Source organism: Eleutherodactylus coqui, chromosome 13 (genome assembly GCF_035609145.1).
Source record: "Eleutherodactylus coqui strain aEleCoq1 chromosome 13, aEleCoq1.hap1, whole genome shotgun sequence".
Lineage (NCBI taxonomy): Eukaryota > Metazoa > Chordata > Amphibia > Anura > Eleutherodactylidae > Eleutherodactylus > Eleutherodactylus coqui.
Genome location: NC_089849.1, coordinates 120,536,872 through 120,556,203, shown reverse-complemented (window position 1 = coordinate 120,556,203; position 19,332 = coordinate 120,536,872). Strand labels below are relative to the sequence as shown.

Below are 19,332 nucleotides of genomic sequence, written 5' to 3'. Positions count from 1 at the left end.
TTTTTTCCCCAGGTTGTTTGGTGTAATTTAAAACAAAAAAAAACATTTAAAACTTGTTGTCTTTTGCCTGTTCTATCAGAAGAAATATATACTTCTGCGACAAACCTCTTAATAGTTTTAAAGAGGGGAGTTTCAGAAACTTAAATACTACCGGTATACTAAGAATTAACTAATTATCAAATAATTCCCACCCTGAAACCAGCAGACATTATAGCTGCCTTTCATCAAGTACAAATAAAGTGTATTTTAGATCACCTCGTTTCCAGGCGCCCTGACAGGGACGGACACACTCATAAAGTGAAGGAGAAACGTGAGGCCTAGGAGTGGTGTACTTCAAGTTTAATGATTAGTATTATATCGCTGGTTATAGGATAATGAGGACATAATACATAGATAATATAGTGCATGACGTCTCCCCATATACCTTATTACAGCATGGTCTGGAGAGCATTATATGATAATGAATAGCTGCAGAGGTTCTCTACTGAATACACAGACCATTAATGGCTTCGTTATTGCAGTTCTTTGCTGCAATACCTAAAAGGACGAGGCGATTACAATATGTGACATAGAAAAATACCCAAGACTCAGAATGGCTTTTCAGTATAACTCTTGTCATCCCATCGGCTCCAAAGACCTTGTAATGTCCTAACTGCCCCTCTCTAGTAGTGGTGATGGTTGGGGGTCTAGCATCTGGTCACAAGATAGAATTGTGTGAAGTGTTGGAGAAAACAGGGATTTGAGGGTATTAAAAGGCAAATGCTTTAAGTACAATAGAAAAAGGCAGCGATCCCTTTGGAATTATCTAGATTTCTGGATTTACTAATTAATATGTGGTCTGATTTGTATTATTATGTAGATTGTTGCTGAAGTCACAATTCCAGACAACCCTAACAGTCGTACGGTTCATGTCTATTATGGAGCATATTTTGAGTAAACGTCCACAGCAGAGGAGAACACAAGGGAACCTCTGTGTCAGCGACTCTACCAAGAGCTTACTGGCAGAAGGTGTTTCAATTAGTTTATGATCAGCTCTATGAAGTGGCTGTGGCGATGGGGTGTGCGCCTGTCACTGCTGCTCATCAAGCACACTGCTGTATATTTCATAGTGGCTGTGCCTGGTATTGCAGCTTAGTAATGGCTCCTTCACACTGGTGAGATTCACGGCGTGATATCACCCTCGTCATCCATGTGAAACCTGTGTATCCGAGGCGCTTTCACGTGGAAACAGCTGTGCATCACTGCGGGGCTGAAGGAAACCCCCACTGCGGCTTTCATAGCCACAGCCGAGGATCACAGAATTCTCCCGTGGTTTTCAAAAACAATGGGCGATGTCGCAAAAAGATAGAACATGGTGTGATTTTTTTTTTTTCCCTTAATTTTCCTGCATCGCATGAAAATGTGAATGAACCCATTCAAAAGAATTGGTTTCATATCTGTGCAAGATTTGTGCATCCTGCAACGCCCAAATCTCGCACAATTTTGACGCCAGTGAAAAGAATCCTAACTGCTCTCAGGCCAAATGACCAACGAATGACTGAGAAGAGGCCGCTGCAGTCACCCTCTTTAATTAGCTGATCAGCACTAGTCTCAGTTGATGGATCCCCACCAATCAAATATTAATGACCCATTCTGAGGATAAGTCATCAATACTTTAGTCTAGGAAACAGAGGTACAGGACTATGCCACAGGCAGTTTATGACTGATATAGAAAATACTACGCTCAGGTGTGTCCTGAAAAAGGGCAAAAAGAAATAAAACAGATGTGAGCAGCATGGAAATGTTTCATCATGAGAACAGGACATGACGGATATTATTACCATCACATCCAATAACCTTCGTGGTAAGAAATCTGGAACCAACAACCTTTATCAAGTAATGAAAATGTAAAAACTCCAATATTGCCAAAAAGAAACCGCCAACTGCGCCCTTAGTGTGAATGTATTCGGTTAGAAGGATTTGCAGTGTATAACAAAGTTGTCCAACATTCCTCCTCGATGCATGCAGAACCGATTTGTGGCCACAGGAAACACTTTTTGGTAAGAAATGTGACCATTGTTCCCGCCGTGTTGTTTTTTCCTCTCCCCCCAATCTATATCATTGCGAACTGCTTTTGTTTACTACGGAGACGGTAAAGTATTTCAGGTAAAGGTTTACTGCATTATCGTAAAACGTGAAAATTTCAAATAAAAATGACAGTAACAAAAACCAATAAATGTGGCCGCTGAGAAGGTTTGTGGAGATTTACTCAATAAAGACCTGAACGCTACAGCTGTCTGTTATTAGTTTAGTTAGATTGTCTATGATGCTGCATAAAAGATGAGCGATGAAGCTGATCGTTAAGTTTAAACAGCCGCCGTTTTATAGTGAACGTCCGCTGTGTATTTCAATGGAGAGGGGCGGGGGAGCGAGAGGAGAGAAATCCCCTGCACTGCCCCGCCCCCTGCTGGCCGCTCCGTGTGCGAGCCAGCAATACTAGCTCCCGTGCAGGAGCATGGAGACACTGGTACGAGTGTCCGGCATCGTTTGCCCAACAGTCGTCCCATGTAAATGGACCTTTAGATAAACAGATCCCATGTTATTAGTAATCAAAGCAGACATCCAGGTAGTTCCTAAGGGGGCACTTACTTTTTCCTACAACTGTACATCCTCTGCTGTCAATTTATTAAAATTCTATTTGTTCATTCCTTAGTTCTGTTTCCTTGCTCTCTGTTTTCCAAAAATGACAACAGGAAGTAGTTGCTTTAGGCGGCCGTCACCCACTTTTCCCAGAATCCTGAATGAAAGTATAGCTGAGTAATGAACAGTAAGGCATTAATTCCTGCATTACTATGTGGATGTGTTCAGGATTCTAGGAGAACTCTCCCCTTATTCTTTGGTATTGGGATGTACTGATGGGTACATGTGCTCTCGCCATTGTAGACTCTGCAATGAGACATATGGCCGCCTTGCATCTTCAGACATTCTGCGCTCTCAGCTGCTTCCATTGGAAACTGTGACTCACATCGGCGTCCTCCAAGTCCTGCTCTTTGGCCAGCTCAATGAATACCTGGTGAGCAGAAGGAGATTATAACAGTGCAGATGCTGGACATGTCCCCCATATGTTACTGTGTGATGTTCTACACTCATTGTCAAAAACAGCCCGCCCCTAGAAGTGGTCGGAATCAAATGAAACTTTCTCTGTGATTATAACGTTGGTATAAGTGATTACATATCAGAGCGAATGGAGAATTTATAGTGGAGAACTGAACACTTGTAGGGAGGCTCTAGTACCCTGTTGTACCGCCTCTAGCTTGGATACAAGATGTGATAGGGGGCATGGAGGCTCTAGTACCCTGTTGTACCACCTGTAGCTTGGATACAAGATGGGATACAGGCGGGCATGGAGGCTCTAGTACCCTGTTGTACCGCCTCTAGCTTGGATACAAGATGTGATAGGGGGCATGGAGGCTCTAGTACCCTGTTGTACCACCTGTAGCTTGGATACAAGATGGGATACGGGCAGGCATGGAGGCTCTAGTACCCTGTTGTACCACCTGTAGCTTGGATACAAGATGGGATACGGGCGGGCATGGAGGCTCTAGTACCCTGTTGTACCACCTGTAGTTTGGTTACAAGATGGCATACGGGCGGGCATGGAGGCTCTAGTACCCTGTTGTTCCGCCTCTAGCTTGGATACAAGATGTAATACAGGCAGGCATGGAAGCTCTAGTACCCAGTTGTACCGCTTCTAGCTTGGATACAAGATGTGATATGGGGGACATGGAGGCTCTAGACCAGTGGTGGCATAGCTATGGCATGCGTGCCAGAAGCGGCACGCAAAGTCCGCCCTGCTGGCACGCGTCGCCGCCGGCTGCTCACCACGTTAGTAGTGAATACAGGCAGGGGCCGCGGCTCTCCTGCTGGTATTCACCCATTGCGCTGCTAGCAACGCTGATCCTGGCGCACACTGTGACGTCAGTGTGCAGCCAGGATCCTCCTCCCCCTCCCATGACATCTTCTCTTAGGTTCCGCGAGAGCAGGGGAGGAGGCGTCCAGCAACACACTGACGTCACAGTGTGCATCTGCGATCAGCGCTGCTTCCACGAGGAGGAGGGAGTAAGTATTTGGGTCTCATGGAGGCTCTGTCACTGCTGGGGGCCGCTATGGAATGTCATTATTATACTGGGGGACGCTGTGGGGTCTCACTATTATACTGGAGGCTCATGTGAAGGGGGGGGGGGTCTTTATCATACTGGGGGCCACTGTGGGGTCTCACTATTATACTGGGGAGGGGTTGTTCACTATTATACTGGGGGCTGCTGTGAAGGGGGACGGGGGGGGGGTCACTATTATACTGGGGGCCGCTCTGGAGGGGCGGGGGATGTCGCCATTACCGCGGGGGCCGCTCTGGAGGGGCGGGGGATCTCGCCATTACCGCGGGGGCCACTCTGGGAGGGGGAATGTCGCCATTACTGCGGGGACCGCTCTGGGAGGGGGAATGTCGCCATTACCGCGGGGGCCACTCTGGGAGGGGGAATGTCGCCATTAAAGCGGGGGCCGCTCTGGGAGGGGGAATGTCGCCATTACCGCGGGGGCCGCTCTGGGGGGGGAGGGGGAATGTCGCCATTACCGCGGGGGGCGCTCTGGGAGGGGGAATGTCGCCATTACCGCGGGGGCCGCTCTGGGAGGGGGAATGTCGTCATTACCGCGGGGGCCGCTCTGGGAGGGGGAATGTCGCCGTTACCGCGGGGGCCGCTCGGGGAGAGGGAATGTCGCCGTTACCGCGGGGGCCGCTCGGGGAGAGGGAATGTCGCCGTTACCGCGGGGGCCGCTCTGGGAGGGGGAGTGTCGCCATTACCGCCGGGGCCGCTCTGGGGGGGGGATTTTGCCATTACCGCGGGGGCCGCTCAGGGGGGGGGGGAATGTCGCCATTACCGCGGGGGCCGCTCTGGGGGGGGGAGGGGGGAATGTTGCCATTACCGCGGGGGCCGCTCTGGGGGGGGATGTTGCCATTACCGCGGGGGCCGCTCTGGGGGGGGATGTCGCCATTACCGCGGGGGCCGCTCTGGGGGGGGGATGTCACCATTACCGCGGGGGCCGCTCTGGGAGGGGGAATGTCGCCATTACCGCGGGGGCCGCTCTGGGAGGGGGAATGTCGCCATTACCGCGGGGGCCGCTCTGGGAGGGGGAATGTCGCCATTACCGCGGGGGCCGCTCTGGGAGGGGGAATGTCGCCATTACCGCGGGGGCCGCTCTGGGAGGGGGAATGTCGCCATTACCGCGGGGGCCGCTCTGGGAGGGGGAATGTCGCCATTACCGCGGGGGCCGCTCTGGGAGGGGGAATGTCGCCGTTACCGCCGGGGCCGCTCTGGGAGGGGGAATGTCGCCGTTACCGCAGGGGCCGCTCTGGGAGGGGGAATGTCGCCTTTACCGCGGGGGCCGCTCTGGAGGGGGAATGTCGCCATTAGCGCGGGGGCCGCTCTGGGAGGGGGAATGTCGCCATTAGCGCGGGGGCCGCTCTGGGAGGGGGAATGTCGCCGTTACCGCGGGGGCCGCTCTGGGAGGGGGAATGTCGCCGTTACCGCGGGGGCCGCTCTGGGAGGGGGAATGTCGCCGTTACCGCGGGGGCCGCTCTGGGAGAGGGAATGTCGCCGTTACCGCGGGGGCCGCTCTGGGAGGGGGAATGTCGCCGTTACCGCGGGGGCCGCTCTGGGAGAGGGAATGTCGCCGGTACCGCGGGGGCCGCTCTGGGAGGGGGAATGTCGCCATTACCGCGGGGGCCGCTCTGGGAGGGGGAATGTCGCCATTACCGCGGGGGCCGCTCTGGGAGGGGGAATGTCGCCATTACCGCGGGGGCCGCTCTGGGAGGGGGAATGTCGCCATTACCGCGGGGGCCGCTCTGGGAGGGGGAATGTCGCCATTACCGCGGGGGCCGCTCTGGGAGGGGGAATGTCGCCATTACCGCGGGGGCCGCTCTGGGGGGGAATGTCGCCGTTACCGCGGGGGCCGCTCTGGGGGGGGGGGGGAATGTCGCCGTTACCGCGGGGGCCGCTCTGGGGGGGGGGGGATGTCGCCATGACCGCGGGAGGAATGTCGCCATTACCGCGGGGGCTGCTCTGGGGGGGGGAATGTCGCCATTACCGCGGGGGCCGCTCTGGGGGGGGGAGTGGAGTGTCGCCATTACCGCGGGGGCCGCTCTGGTGGGGGAGTGTCGCCATTACCGCGGGAGCCGCTCTGGGAGGGGGGGAGGGTGTCGCCATTACCGTGGGGGCCACTCGGGGGGGGGGGCATGTCGCCATTACCGCGGGGACCTCTCTGGGGGGGGGGGGGGGGAGTGTCGCCATTACCGCGGGGGCCGCTCTGGGGGGGGGGGGGGGAGTGTCGCCATTACCGCGGGGGCCGCTCTGGGGGGGGGGGGGGGAGTGTCGCCATTACCGTGGGGGCCACTCTGGGGGGGGGGCATGTCGCCATTACCGCGGGGACCTCTCTGGAGGGGGGGGGGGGAGTGTCGCCATTACCGCGGGGGCCGCTCTGGGGGGGGGGGGGGAGTGTCGCCATTACCGCGGGGGCCGCTCTGGGGGGGGGGGGGGAATGTCGCCGTTACCGCGGGGGCCGCTCTGGGAGGGGGAATGTCGCCATTACCGCGGGGGCCGCTCTGGGAGGGGGAATGTCGCCGTTACCGCGGGGGCCGCTCTGGGAGGGGGAATGTCGCCATTACCGCGGGGGCCGCTCTGGGAGGGGGAATGTCGCCATTACCGCGGGGGCCGCTCTGGGAGGGGGAATGTCGCCGTTACCGCGGGGGCCGCTCTGGGGGGGAATGTCGCCGTTACCGCGGGGGCCGCTCTGGGGGGGGGGGATGTCGCCATGACCGCGGGTGGAATGTCGCCATTACCGCGGGGGCTGCTCTGGGGGGGGAATGTCGCCATTACCGCGGTGGCCGCTCTGGGGGGGGGAGTGGAGTGTCGCCATTACCGCGGGGGCCGCTCTGGGGGGGGAATGTCGCCATTACCACGGGGGCCGCTCTGGGGGGGGGATTTTGCCATTACCGCGGGGGCCGCTCTGGGAGGGGGAATGTCGCCATTACCGCGGGGGCCGCTCTGGGAGGGGGAATGTCGCCATTACCGCGGGGGCCGCTCTGGGAGGGGGAATGTCGCCGTTACCGCCGGGGCCGCTCTGGGAGGGGGAATGTCGCCGTTACCGCAGGGGCCGCTCTGGGAGGGGGAATGTCGCCTTTACCGCGGGGGCCGCTCTGGAGGGGGAATGTCGCCATTAGCGCGGGGGCCGCTCTGGGAGGGGGAATGTCGCCATTAGCGCGGGGGCCGCTCTGGGAGGGGGAATGTCGCCGTTACCGCGGGGGCCGCTCTGGGAGGGGGAATGTCGCCGTTACCGCGGGGGCCGCTCTGGGAGGGGGAATGTCGCCGTTACCGCGGGGGCCGCTCTGGGAGAGGGAATGTCGCCGTTACCGCGGGGGCCGCTCTGGGAGGGGGAATGTCGCCGTTACCGCGGGGGCCGCTCTGGGAGAGGGAATGTCGCCGGTACCGCGGGGGCCGCTCTGGGAGGGGGAATGTCGCCATTACCGCGGGGGCCGCTCTGGGAGGGGGAATGTCGCCATTACCGCGGGGGCCGCTCTGGGAGGGGGAATGTCGCCATTACCGCGGGGGCCGCTCTGGGAGGGGGAATGTCGCCATTACCGCGGGGGCCGCTCTGGGAGGGGGAATGTCGCCATTACCGCGGGGGCCGCTCTGGGAGGGGGAATGTCGCCATTACCGCGGGGGCCGCTCTGGGAGGGGGAATGTCGCCATTACCGCGGGGGCCGCTCTGGGGGGGAATGTCGCCGTTACCGCGGGGGCCGCTCTGGGGGGGGGGGGAATGTCGCCGTTACCGCGGGGGCCGCTCTGGGGGGGGGGGGATGTCGCCATGACCGCGGGAGGAATGTCGCCATTACCGCGGGGGCTGCTCTGGGGGGGGGAATGTCGCCATTACCGCGGGGGCCGCTCTGGGGGGGGGAGTGGAGTGTCGCCATTACCGCGGGGGCCGCTCTGGTGGGGGAGTGTCGCCATTACCGCGGGAGCCGCTCTGGGAGGGGGGGGAGGGTGTCGCCATTACCGTGGGGGCCACTCGGGGGGGGGGGCATGTCGCCATTACCGCGGGGACCTCTCTGGGGGGGGGGGGGGGGAGTGTCGCCATTACCGCGGGGGCCGCTCTGGGGGGGGGGGGGGGGAGTGTCGCCATTACCGCGGGGGCCGCTCTGGGGGGGGGGGGGGAGTGTCGCCATTACCGTGGGGGCCACTCTGGGGGGGGGGCATGTCGCCATTACCGCGGGGACCTCTCTGGAGGGGGGGGGGGAGTGTCGCCATTACCGCGGGGGCCGCTCTGGGGGGGGGGGGGGGAGTGTCGCCATTACCGCGGGGGCCGCTCTGGGGGGGGGGGGGGGGGGGAATGTCGCCGTTACCGCGGGGGCCGCTCTGGGAGGGGGAATGTCGCCATTACCGCGGGGGCCGCTCTGGGAGGGGGAATGTCGCCGTTACCGCGGGGGCCGCTCTGGGAGGGGGAATGTCGCCATTACCGCGGGGGCCGCTCTGGGAGGGGGAATGTCGCCATTACCGCGGGGGCCGCTCTGGGAGGGGGAATGTCGCCGTTACCGCGGGGGCCGCTCTGGGGGGGAATGTCGCCGTTACCGCGGGGGCCGCTCTGGGGGGGGGGGGATGTCGCCGTTACCGCGGGGGCCGCTCTGGGGGGGGGGGATGTCGCCATGACCGCGGGTGGAATGTCGCCATTACCGCGGGGGCTGCTCTGGGGGGGGAATGTCGCCATTACCGCGGTGGCCGCTCTGGGGGGGGGAGTGGAGTGTCGCCATTACCGCGGGGGCCGCTCTGGGGGGGGGAATGTCGCCATTACCACGGGGGCCGCTCTGGGGGGGGGGATTTTGCCATTACCGCGGGGGCCGCTCTGGGAGGGGGAATGTCGCCATTACCGCGGGGGCCGCTCTGGGAGGGGGAATGTCGCCATTACCGCGGGGGCCGCTCTGGGAGGGGGAATGTCGCCATTACCGCAGGGGCCGCTCTGGGAGGGGGAATGTCGCCATTACCGCAGGGGCCGCTCTGGGGGGGGGGGGGGGATGTCGCCTTTACCACGGGTGGAATGTCACCATTACTGCGGGGGCTGCTCTGGGGGGGGGGGGGGGGGAATGCCGCCATTACTGCGGTGGCCGCTCTGGGGGGGGAGTGGAGTGTCGCCATTACCGCGGGGGCCACTCTGGTGGGGGAGTGTCGCCATTACCACCGGGGTGGCTCTGGGAGGGGGGGAGGGTGTCGCCATTACCGTGGGGGCCGCTCTGAGGGGGGGAATGTCGCCATTACGGCGGGGACCTCTCTGGGGGGGGGGGGGGGGAGTGTCGCCATTACCGCGGGAGACGCTCTGGGGGGGGGGGGGGGGGGGAAGTGTCGCCATTACCGCCGGGGCCGCTCTGGGGGGGGGGGAATGTCGCCATTACCGCGGGGGCCGCTCTGGGGGGGGGGAATGTCGCCATTACCGCGGGGGCCGCTCTGGGGGGGGATTTTGCCATTACCGCGGGGGCCGCTCAGGGGGGGGGAATGTCGCCATTACCGCGGGGGCCGCTCTGGGGGGGGGAGGGGGGAATGTTGCCATTACCGCGGGGGCCACTCTGGGGGGGGATGTTGCCATTACCGCGGGGGCCGCTCTGGGGGGGGGGGATGTCACCATTACCGCGGGGGCCGCTCTGGGGGGGGGAGGGAATGTCGCCATTACCGCGGGGGCCGCTCTGGGGGGGGATGTTGCCATTACCGCGGGGGCCGCTCTGGGGGGGATGTTGCCATTACCGTGGGGGCCACTCTGGTGGTCGGGGAGGGGAAGTGTCGCCATTACCGCAGGGGTCGCTCTGGGAGGGGGAATGTCGCCATTACCGCGGGAGCCGCTCTGGGGGGGGATGTCGCCATTACCGCGGGGGCCGCTCTGGGGGGAGAATGTCGCCTTTACCGCGGGGGCCGCTCTGGGGGGGGAATGTCGCCATTAGCGCGGGGGCCGCTCTGGGGGGGGAATGTCGCCATTACCGCGGGGGCCGCTCTAGGGGGGGAATGTCGCCATTACCGCGGGGGCCGCTCTGGGGGGGAATGTCGCCATTACCGCGGGGGCCGCTCTGGGGGGGGAATGTCGCCATTACCGCGGGGGCCGCTCTGGGGGGGGATGTTGCCATTACCGCGGGGGCCGCTCTGGGGGGGGATGTTGCCATTACCGCGGGGGCCGCTCTGGGGGGGGGGGGGATGTCACCATTACCGCGGGGGCCGCTCTGGGGGGGGGAGGGGGGAATGTCGCCATTACCGCGGGGGCCGCTCTGGGGGGGGGGATGTCACCATTACCGCGGGGGCCGCTCTGGGGGGGGAGGGGGGAATGTCGCCATTACCGCGGGGGCCGCTCTGGGGGGGGATGTTGCCATTACCGCGGGGGCCGCTCTGGTGGGGGATGTTGCCATTACCGTGGGGGCCACTCTGGTGGTCGGGGAGGGGAAGTGTCGCCATTACCGCAGGGGTCGCTCTGGGAGGGGGAATGTCGCCATTACCGCGGGGGCCGCTCTGGGGGGGGAATGTCGCCATTACCGCGGGGGCCGCTCTGGGGGGGGAATGTCGCCATTACCGCGGGGGCCGCTCTAGGGGGGGAATGTCGCCATTACCGCGGGGGCCGCTCTGGGGGGGAATGTCGCCATTACCGCGGGGGCCGCTCTGGGGGGGGAATGTCGCCATTACCGCGGGGGCCGCTCTGGGGGGGGAATGTCGCCATTACCGCGGGGGCCGCTCTGGGGGAAGGAATGTCGCCATTACCGCGGGGGCCGCTCTGGGGGGGGGGGGGATGTCGCCATTACCGCGTGGGCCGCTTTGGGGGGGGGGGGAGTCGCCATTACCGCGGAGGCTGCCTGTAGCTTGAAAACAAGATGTGATACAGGTGGGCATGGAGGCTCTAGTACCCTCTAGCATGGATACAAGATGTGATAAAGGGAGTATTGGAGGCAAGCAGGTTCTGTATGGTATCCTGCGGCATATCGCTCCACATTTGCTGTAACTGAGCCACTACATGGTGCAAACTCATAGACCGACTTGAGGGCGCCCACCCACTGGCGTTTTTTTTCCCTGCGAAATTCGCAGCATTTTTTTCTCTGCAGGGGTCTATGGGACTTGTAATGTTAAAATCGCGATCGCGCAAAATCGCAATTTACCGCGAAATCGCGATTTTGCGCGATCGCGATTTTAACATTACAAGTCCCATAGACCCCTGCAGAGAAAAAAAACGCCAGTGGGTGGGCGCCCTCACACTACTTATTTTGGAAGTAGTATAAACCACTAAAAAAACCCAAAAAACACGCTTATTCTTTTGTATTCTTTTGGAGGAGGAGCCCAGAAGAATAAGTGGAGGTTGCAGACAGCAGTTTGGATGGTTGTTGCTCCCCAGACTCCGTCCTGCATTGTCTGCCCACAAAATCCTGCTTTCTTTATTCCATTTGTATCTGGGCTCCTGGCAACTTGCGAATGAATCCGTGTCCATATGCAATATTCATTGCGTATGCACTGTGGGTTGAAACCATCCGTAGAGATCAATGGAGCCCAAACGCCTGGAATCCACGGTAAAATAGAGCATGCACAATTCCTGCCCGTAAGTGTGAGCGACCTGGCGAAAGTTTATGCCTTTGAATGCCCGTGTATCGTCCGCGCGCACGCTACTGCAGAAGATGCAATTCAAATCCGTTTGTGTGAGACTGGCCTGAGGCTACGTTCACAATGGCGAGTGCGAAAACAAGCCGTGAAACTCGGTCCCATATTGCGCTCAGGAAGGTGTCAAAAATGCCTCCCATCACTTCTGGGAAGTAGCGAGTGTTTCTCATTGGATCGGCAAGCGTTCTCAGTGGGAAACCTCACACAACATGCAATCTTTTGGCCGGCCCCATTGAAAACGGGAGAGGCGTTCACGGGAACGCTCAAACATAGGATATGCTGCGATTTTTCCTGCGGTGCAATGTGGGGAAGAAAAAAAAATCAAAAGAATGGGATTCCTATTGGTGCGTCTAGCTGCGCAACATCTTGTGCTATTTTCTCGGCCGCGTGAAAGCGGTCTAAGATGTAACTACTTGCCGAGTTCAGCAGCAAAATGACAACAACTTCTAGGGGGTGGATTTTGGTTTGACTACGAGTACCTCCCTGTGGTATCAGGGATAGAACTGGGCTTAGTGGTTTGATTTGAATTGTGTATTTTGCAGACGCCGCATCAGTTTTAGCTGATTGTATAGTGATAAGAAGCGTGCCCACTTACCTGCTCCAGGGTGGGCTGAGAGAAGCTGTACTCTTCTATGTTGTAGGCTTGTTTAGCTGTGGATGGGAAACAGCACATTTATACACATGAGGTCATGTGATCTGTGGGGTGGGTCCTGTGCTATCCCAAATCTGGAAAGCTACAGCAAAATGGGGTGAAGAATCTGCTCTAGTACCCGAAATGGCTGCGACTAATATTGCAGTATTCAAGTGAATGGAGCTGAGCTGCACTACCAGACACAGCCCATGGATAAGGGTGGCGCTGTTTCATGAGAGACAAGAATGGCTTTTATATACAACTAGCTGATATACCCGGCTTCGCCCGAGTTGATTTGGTACTGGTGTTTATCTGGTGTTCACACGGAAAATCTTCTGAAGTCATGGTTACTTTAGAGATACCGGAAAAACATATGTTCACCATTTTGCATAGTTCTCTGCGTTACCCAGAAAACACCACGGGGAGGTAACCATGCGGCGTTTCCTTTATGTAAAATGACATCAGGAAGTGAGAGAATTAGATTTCATGCGTAAAATTTGGACACTAATTCTTTTGCACTTAGAATTGAATAATTGAGTTGGGACCCATTAACTTTTCCTATTTATGACATAATCAATGCCCGTGCCAAATTTCAAGTTTCTATGACATCGGGAAGTGAGAGAATTAGATTTTGTACGTAAAATGTGGACGCTAATTCTTTTGCGCTTAGAATTGAACAATCGAAGTGGGACCCATTAACTTTTCCTATTTATGACATAATCAATGCCTGTTCCAAATTTCATGTTTCTATGACACCAAGAAGTGAGAGAATTAGATTCCGTACGTAAAATTTGGACGCTAGTTCTTTTGCGCTAGAATTGAATAATCGAGTTGGGACCCATTAGCTTTTCCTATTTATGACATATTGAATGCTTATGGCAAATTTTATGTTTCTATGACATTGGGAAGTGGGAGATTTAGATTATGTACCTAAAATTTCGACGCTAATTCTTTTGCGCTAGAATTAAATAATCGAGTTGGGACCTATTAGCTTTTCCTATTTATGACATAATCAATGCTCGTACCAAATTTCACGTTTTTATGACACCGGAAAGTGAGAAAATTACATTCCGTACGTAAAATTTGGACGCTAATTCTTTTGCGCATAGAATTGAATAATGGAGTTGGGACCCATTAGTTTTTCCTATTTATGACATAATCAATGCTCCTGCCAAATTTCACGTTTCTATGACACCGGAAAGTGAAAAAAATTACATTCCGTACGTAAAATTTGGATGCTAATTCTTTTGTGTATAGAATTGAATAATCGAGTTGGGACCCATTCGCTTTTCCTATTTATGACATAATCAATGCTCGTGCCAAATTTCACATTTCTATGACACCGGAAAGTGAGAAAAATATGTTCTGTACGTAAAATTTGGACGCTAATTCTTTTGCGCATAGAATTGAACAATCGAGTTGGGACCCATTCGCTTTTCCTATTTATGATATAATCAATGCTCGTGCCAAATTTCACATTTCTATGACACCGGAAAGTGAGAAAATTACATTCCGTACGTAAAATTCGGATGCTAATTCTTTTGCGCATAGAATTGAATAATCGAGTTGGGACCTATTAGCTTTTCCTATTTATGACATAATCAATGCTCGTGCCAAATTTCACGTTTCTATGACACCGCAAAGTGAGAAAATTACATTCCGTACATAAAATTTGGACGCTAATTTTTTTGCGCATAGAATTGAATAATCGAGTTGGGACCCATTAGCTTTTCCTATTTATGACATAATCAATGCTCATGCCAAATTTCGAGTTTCTATGACACCGGGAAGTGAATTAGATTCCGTACGTTAAATTTGGACGCTAATTCTTTTGCGCATAGAATTGAATAATCGAGTTGGGACCTATTAGCTTTTCCTATTTATGACATAATCAATGCTCGTGCCAAATTTCACGTTTCTATGACACCGCAAAGTGAGAAAATTACATTCCGTACATAAAATTTGGACGCTAATTTTTTTGCGCATAGAATTGAATAATCGAGTTGGGACCCATTAGCTTTTCCTATTTATGACATAATCAATGCCCGTGCCAAATTTCACATTTCTATCACACCGGAAAGTGAGAAAAATATATTCTGTACGTAAAATTTGGACGCTAATTCTTTTGCGCATAGAATTGAATAATCGAGTTGGGACCCATTAGTTTTTCCTATTTATGACATAATCAATGCTCCTGCCAAATTTCGAGTTTCTATGACACCGGGAAGTGAGAGAATTAGATTCCGTACGTAAAATTTGGACGCTAAGTCTTTTGTGCATAGAATTAAATAATCGAGTTGGGACCAATTAGCTTTTCCTATTTATGACATATTCAATGCCCGTGCCAAATTTTAAGTTTCTATGTGAGAAAATTACATTCCGTACGTAAAATTTGGACGCTAATTCTTTTGCGCATAGAATTGAATAATCGAGTTGGGACCCATTAGCTTTTCCTATTTATGACATAATCAATGCTCGTGCGAAATTTCACGTTTCTATGACATCGGGAAGTGAGAGAATTAGATTCCGTACGTAAAATTTGGACGCTAATTCTTTTGTGCATAGAATTGAATAATCAAGTTGGGACCTATTAACTTTTCCTATTTATGACATATTCAATGCCCGTGCCAAATTTTAATTTTCTATGACATTGGGAAGTGAGAGATTTAGATTATGTATGTTAAATTTCAACGCTAATTCTTTTGCGCTAGAATTGAATAATCGAGTTGGGACCCAATTACTTTTCCTATTTTGGAGATAATCTATGTTTGTGCCAAAATTCATGTTTCTACGACATCGGGAAGTTGGAGAACTTTCGGCGAGTCTGTCAGTCAGTCAGTGAGTGAGTGAGTGAGTGAGTCAGCGAGGGCTTTTGTCTTTATATATATAGATTGTAGTCACGGCATCAAGTATTCCTGATGAAGGACAATGACACGGCCCGATTCATGCTTTACATCCACCTGTATATTATTTCTCACCAGTTGTGGGCTTGGATCAGCTGGGGCTGCAGAGCATAAATACAATGAATAAGACCACACTGTGACCTAGAGGATAAGGCTTACCTTCCTCCAGGAGAAAGAAGGCGTTCGACAAGGTGCCCACATCATCCTTTGGTATCTTGTATGCCAGCAAAGAAGAGAATCTGTGGGAGAGAGAATGGGCAGACTGGTCATATAGAATCATAGATGTTACAGGCGCTGTGTGAGATGGGTCATTGTAAAGAATGACTAGGGGGAAATGATGACCAAAGGTGTAAGAGACGCACGCACGCATGCATTTTTTCCCCTACAGCAAAATTTATGATTTCACTCTTTGCACCATTAATAGCCACCATCTTCTTCCAACGTCCCACAATCCAACCCTCATCATCATTTCCTAGTGTCCCACAATCCAACCCTCATCCTCCTCCTCAGTCCACCACTACAATCCTGCAGTCAGCACTGGACGATCAAAGCAGGATGTATTGTCTTCTACTACCAGTGCGTACTAATGTGCAGCAGGTAGTCAGAGAAGTGGTGTGGCCATTTTTCTTTCTCCAGGACCTGAGGGTTGCTTTAACCTCATTCCTTTGAGGACATTTTCGTCTGCACCTGCACACAAATGAAGAGGTGCTTGGTTCTCTTCTTTAACTTAGGTTTAATTGTCTTACTTCTAGCTGCAGGAAGCAGACAGCTTCATACATTGTGCAGTGGCCTGGGTGGGTATTGAAGGCTGAGTCCCACTCACTGCAGGCCACTATGCAGTGTACAGAGCTGTCTGCTTCTGCAGCAAAATAGCTATAAGCAGGAATGCCCCTTTAAGAATGTCTCTACCATTTAGGCGAGTTTTTCGGTTTCCACACTGTGTGTGTTTAGAACTTTATTAGCGGGGAATGTGTCTTTTTCATGGATTCACACAACTCGTAACAAGACTCTGCTCTGAGGCGGCTCCACACTTGGCGGGTGCACAATTGCATATGGCTTAGCACAACTCTTTTGCACTAGGAGAGGTTTTTTTTGCACAAAACACAAATCACACCAATTGAAATAAATAATTCATCTAATAAGTTCTTTTTCCTGCGGTATTTCACGCATGTCCTTGCATATTGTGCTCACATTTGCGCACTCCCCCTGAATTCTACGGGAACCTCGGGGTGCACAAATATGCAGAAAAATAGACCATGTTCATTCGTTTTTTGTTGCTCAACCAAAATGTGCGTGCCGAGATACATAACTGACATCAATGGGTTCTATTCTCCGCATATTGCGTGTGCAAGTCTTAGACACACCAATAAGTCAGGGTGCAGCCGGCCTAAATCTCTGTTGTGCGGAGTTGCGCTTCGGTGTGATCATCACATGACAAAACAGATTCTCATCCGCTGAAAGTAAACGATGGCAGCTTCTGTTTAATGACCGGCGGACAGCACTTACCTGTCCTGTCTCGTTGCGTGAGGAAACAAGCGGATCATTTCCCTGTCAATCACCTCCAGCTGCCGGGCATCTTTGACTTTAATCTCCAAGAGATAGTCCTTACCAAATTTACTCTTGAGTTGCTGTATGGAGCCAATGCATCTGGAAAGAGTAAAGTAGCCATTACTCTGTGTTAGACAATACCATATCCACCTCTGTGCAAGACCAAGGCAGCCGCAGGGCCGTAGTGTCCAACAGAAGCAACACAAAGCCTATGAAGTCAGATCCTGCAATCATTCTCTGTTCCATACTTTCTACTAATCTACCAGAAAGAGCCCCAGGAGTCTTCAAAAGGCCCCCGGCTGCCATGCCAACCAAAATGGCACCCTACAATCTCATTGTGGGATCTTACCAGAAACCCTGAACTCAGATTGGGGCATCTAAATGCAGTTGTAGGAATTGTCAGTGGCATTTAAACGGGTTAACAGCTGTGATAAGTGACAGCAGACATCTGCCCACAACAGCTGCAATCAATGTTCACAAAGGCAGCCGGCACGCACATTGTAGGGAGTAGGATTGACCCTCTACTCCATATAGACCCCAAACCTCCATGATGTAACTTCGTCATGGAGCGTTAAGGGGTTGTACTAAGTTATAAAGTTATGTTCTCTCCACAGGACAGGGATTAGTGAAGAAAAAAATTTGAGGGGTGCAGGCGCAGCTGACCGAAATATAAAATGCAGTACAATACAAAAAGTAAGCAGCATAAAAAGATGTCTTTCGGGGCAATCTCAATCTCTCTCCCCCTCTCCTTCTTGGCATGCAGCGGTCCTTCTCTCTCACTCAGTGCTTAGTGATGGCATTGGTATATCGTGGGTAGCCTGGGCCCAGGCCAAGCAGAAGAGAATCGCTCGGCCTCCTCTATTCTCTCCTCACACGGCCCAATCAGTGTCTGTGTCGCTCACTCACTTGCAGACTAGATTACTGCAGACTGACTTTTTATAAGGACACTTGCTAACTCTCAGACTCCTGCTAGACTGACTTGCATCCACCTTGCAAACACATATACATAGCAAGATCACATGACTCACAAAATGATACATATTCCAGGCATTAACCCATTCAATCCTGCAGAGGTGCAATACACACAATCCAAATGCACACTACACATAAGAGACTGACAAGATAATGGCACGAGTCAGACATATAACCTAGAGTGGCTCCTCTAACTCAGGGCCACTACACAGGCAGAGAGGCAGAGCGTGTTGCCCCGAAACGCATCTGTTTATGCTAGTTTAAAATAAAACTGAGAAGCTGAGCTTAATTTTTTATAGTACTGAATCTTCTATTTCGGTCAGCTGCGCCTGCACCCAACACATTTTTTTCTTCACTAATCTAACAGAATAGTCTCACTTGCCAGTGCAACTATCATTGGGGTGGCTGCACCCGAACAACGGTCTTCTTTTACGACCGACCATCCTAACGACAAAGAAGAATCACATCTTCCACACGTTTCTCTACCTATACTTTTCCAAATTACTCACCCATTCAGGTAGCTCCACCCCTATTTTTGTTTTTTTCCACCTTTCCACAGGACAGGGAATAACTTTATGATTGGTGGAGGTCCGATCAATGGGATCTAGGCCGATCCTGAGAACGGGGTCCGGTTGGTCCCCAAGTGAATGGAGCGGAGGTCACGTAGGTGTGCTGCTGCTCCATTCCCTTTAATGATAGCGCCGAGTTCAGGTTCTTTGGCAATCTCCGATGCTGTCATTGAAGCAAATGGAGCAGCAGCATGCCTGCACAACCTCCACTCCATTCACTCTGGAACCGAGCGGACCACAGTTCTTGGAATGGGCAGAAGTCACAGCGGTCAGACCTCCCAGATCATAATGTTGTATCCTATCCTGTGGATAGGGGATAACTTTATAACTTGGCACAACCCCTTTAAGGCTGGTGTTTCATACGCCAGGCTTAATCTAAAGTCCATTGGAGTAAAATGCGCTGAATTTATTTAGAAGTGCATGCCTTAGTACATTTGGTGCATCTTTGGCTGCTAGTGAACCAGGAATTGGGATCTGTGCCTACCATACTTTTCATCAATTTCTAAGATGAGCTATAGTAAATCCATCGGGGTGCGGAGGCCCAGGCCTCGGTGTGGCTGTACACAGAACAACCATCAGCTGAAAAGCCGCTCAAATGAGCAATTCTGAGCGCTAGTGGTCCCGTATAAACATGGGACCCGACAGGGTACTGGGCAGGATATCGCTTAGTTGTCACTTTGTTTCAGATCACTGACACAAAGCTGCTAGTGAGTTCTTGCTCGGTGCAATCAGGCAGTCGTTCATCTTTGAATGATTGCCTGTTCACACTAAATGGAGGAGGGCAGACTGAAATGATCTCAGACGCCCTCCGCCTCCATTCACTGAATGCACAGGAGCAATAGTCATCCCGTGTAAAGTAACCCTTACACTGCCCTTAGTCGCAAATATAGAGTGCGTCAAAATCTCTAGACCCCGAATAGGTTAGGAGAATGGGGTCCATTGACCCCTGTTGGGCACATGATGAATACATGACTTAGAGAAGTGGCCATCTATGCAACATTCATGTT

The 19,332-nt window shown here is 53.7% G+C and overlaps 1 protein-coding gene across 1 annotated transcript in view; it reads right to left on the bottom strand.

Annotated features, from left to right (window-relative positions):
• Window positions 1–324: 324 nt before the first annotated feature.
• Window positions 325–19,332, bottom strand: part of LOC136588034 (ABC-type organic anion transporter ABCA8-like) — a 199,411-nt gene continuing 180,403 nt past the window's right edge. The window contains exons 36-39 of the mRNA XM_066586932.1: window positions 16,743–16,883; window positions 15,396–15,475; window positions 12,298–12,353; window positions 325–3,049 (exon numbers count right to left, since the gene is read on the bottom strand). Coding sequence (XP_066443029.1) covers window positions 2,957–3,049; window positions 12,298–12,353; window positions 15,396–15,475; window positions 16,743–16,883 — 370 coding nt within the window. The 3' untranslated portion in view covers window positions 325–2,956. The remainder of the gene's footprint in view (window positions 3,050–12,297; window positions 12,354–15,395; window positions 15,476–16,742; window positions 16,884–19,332) is intronic.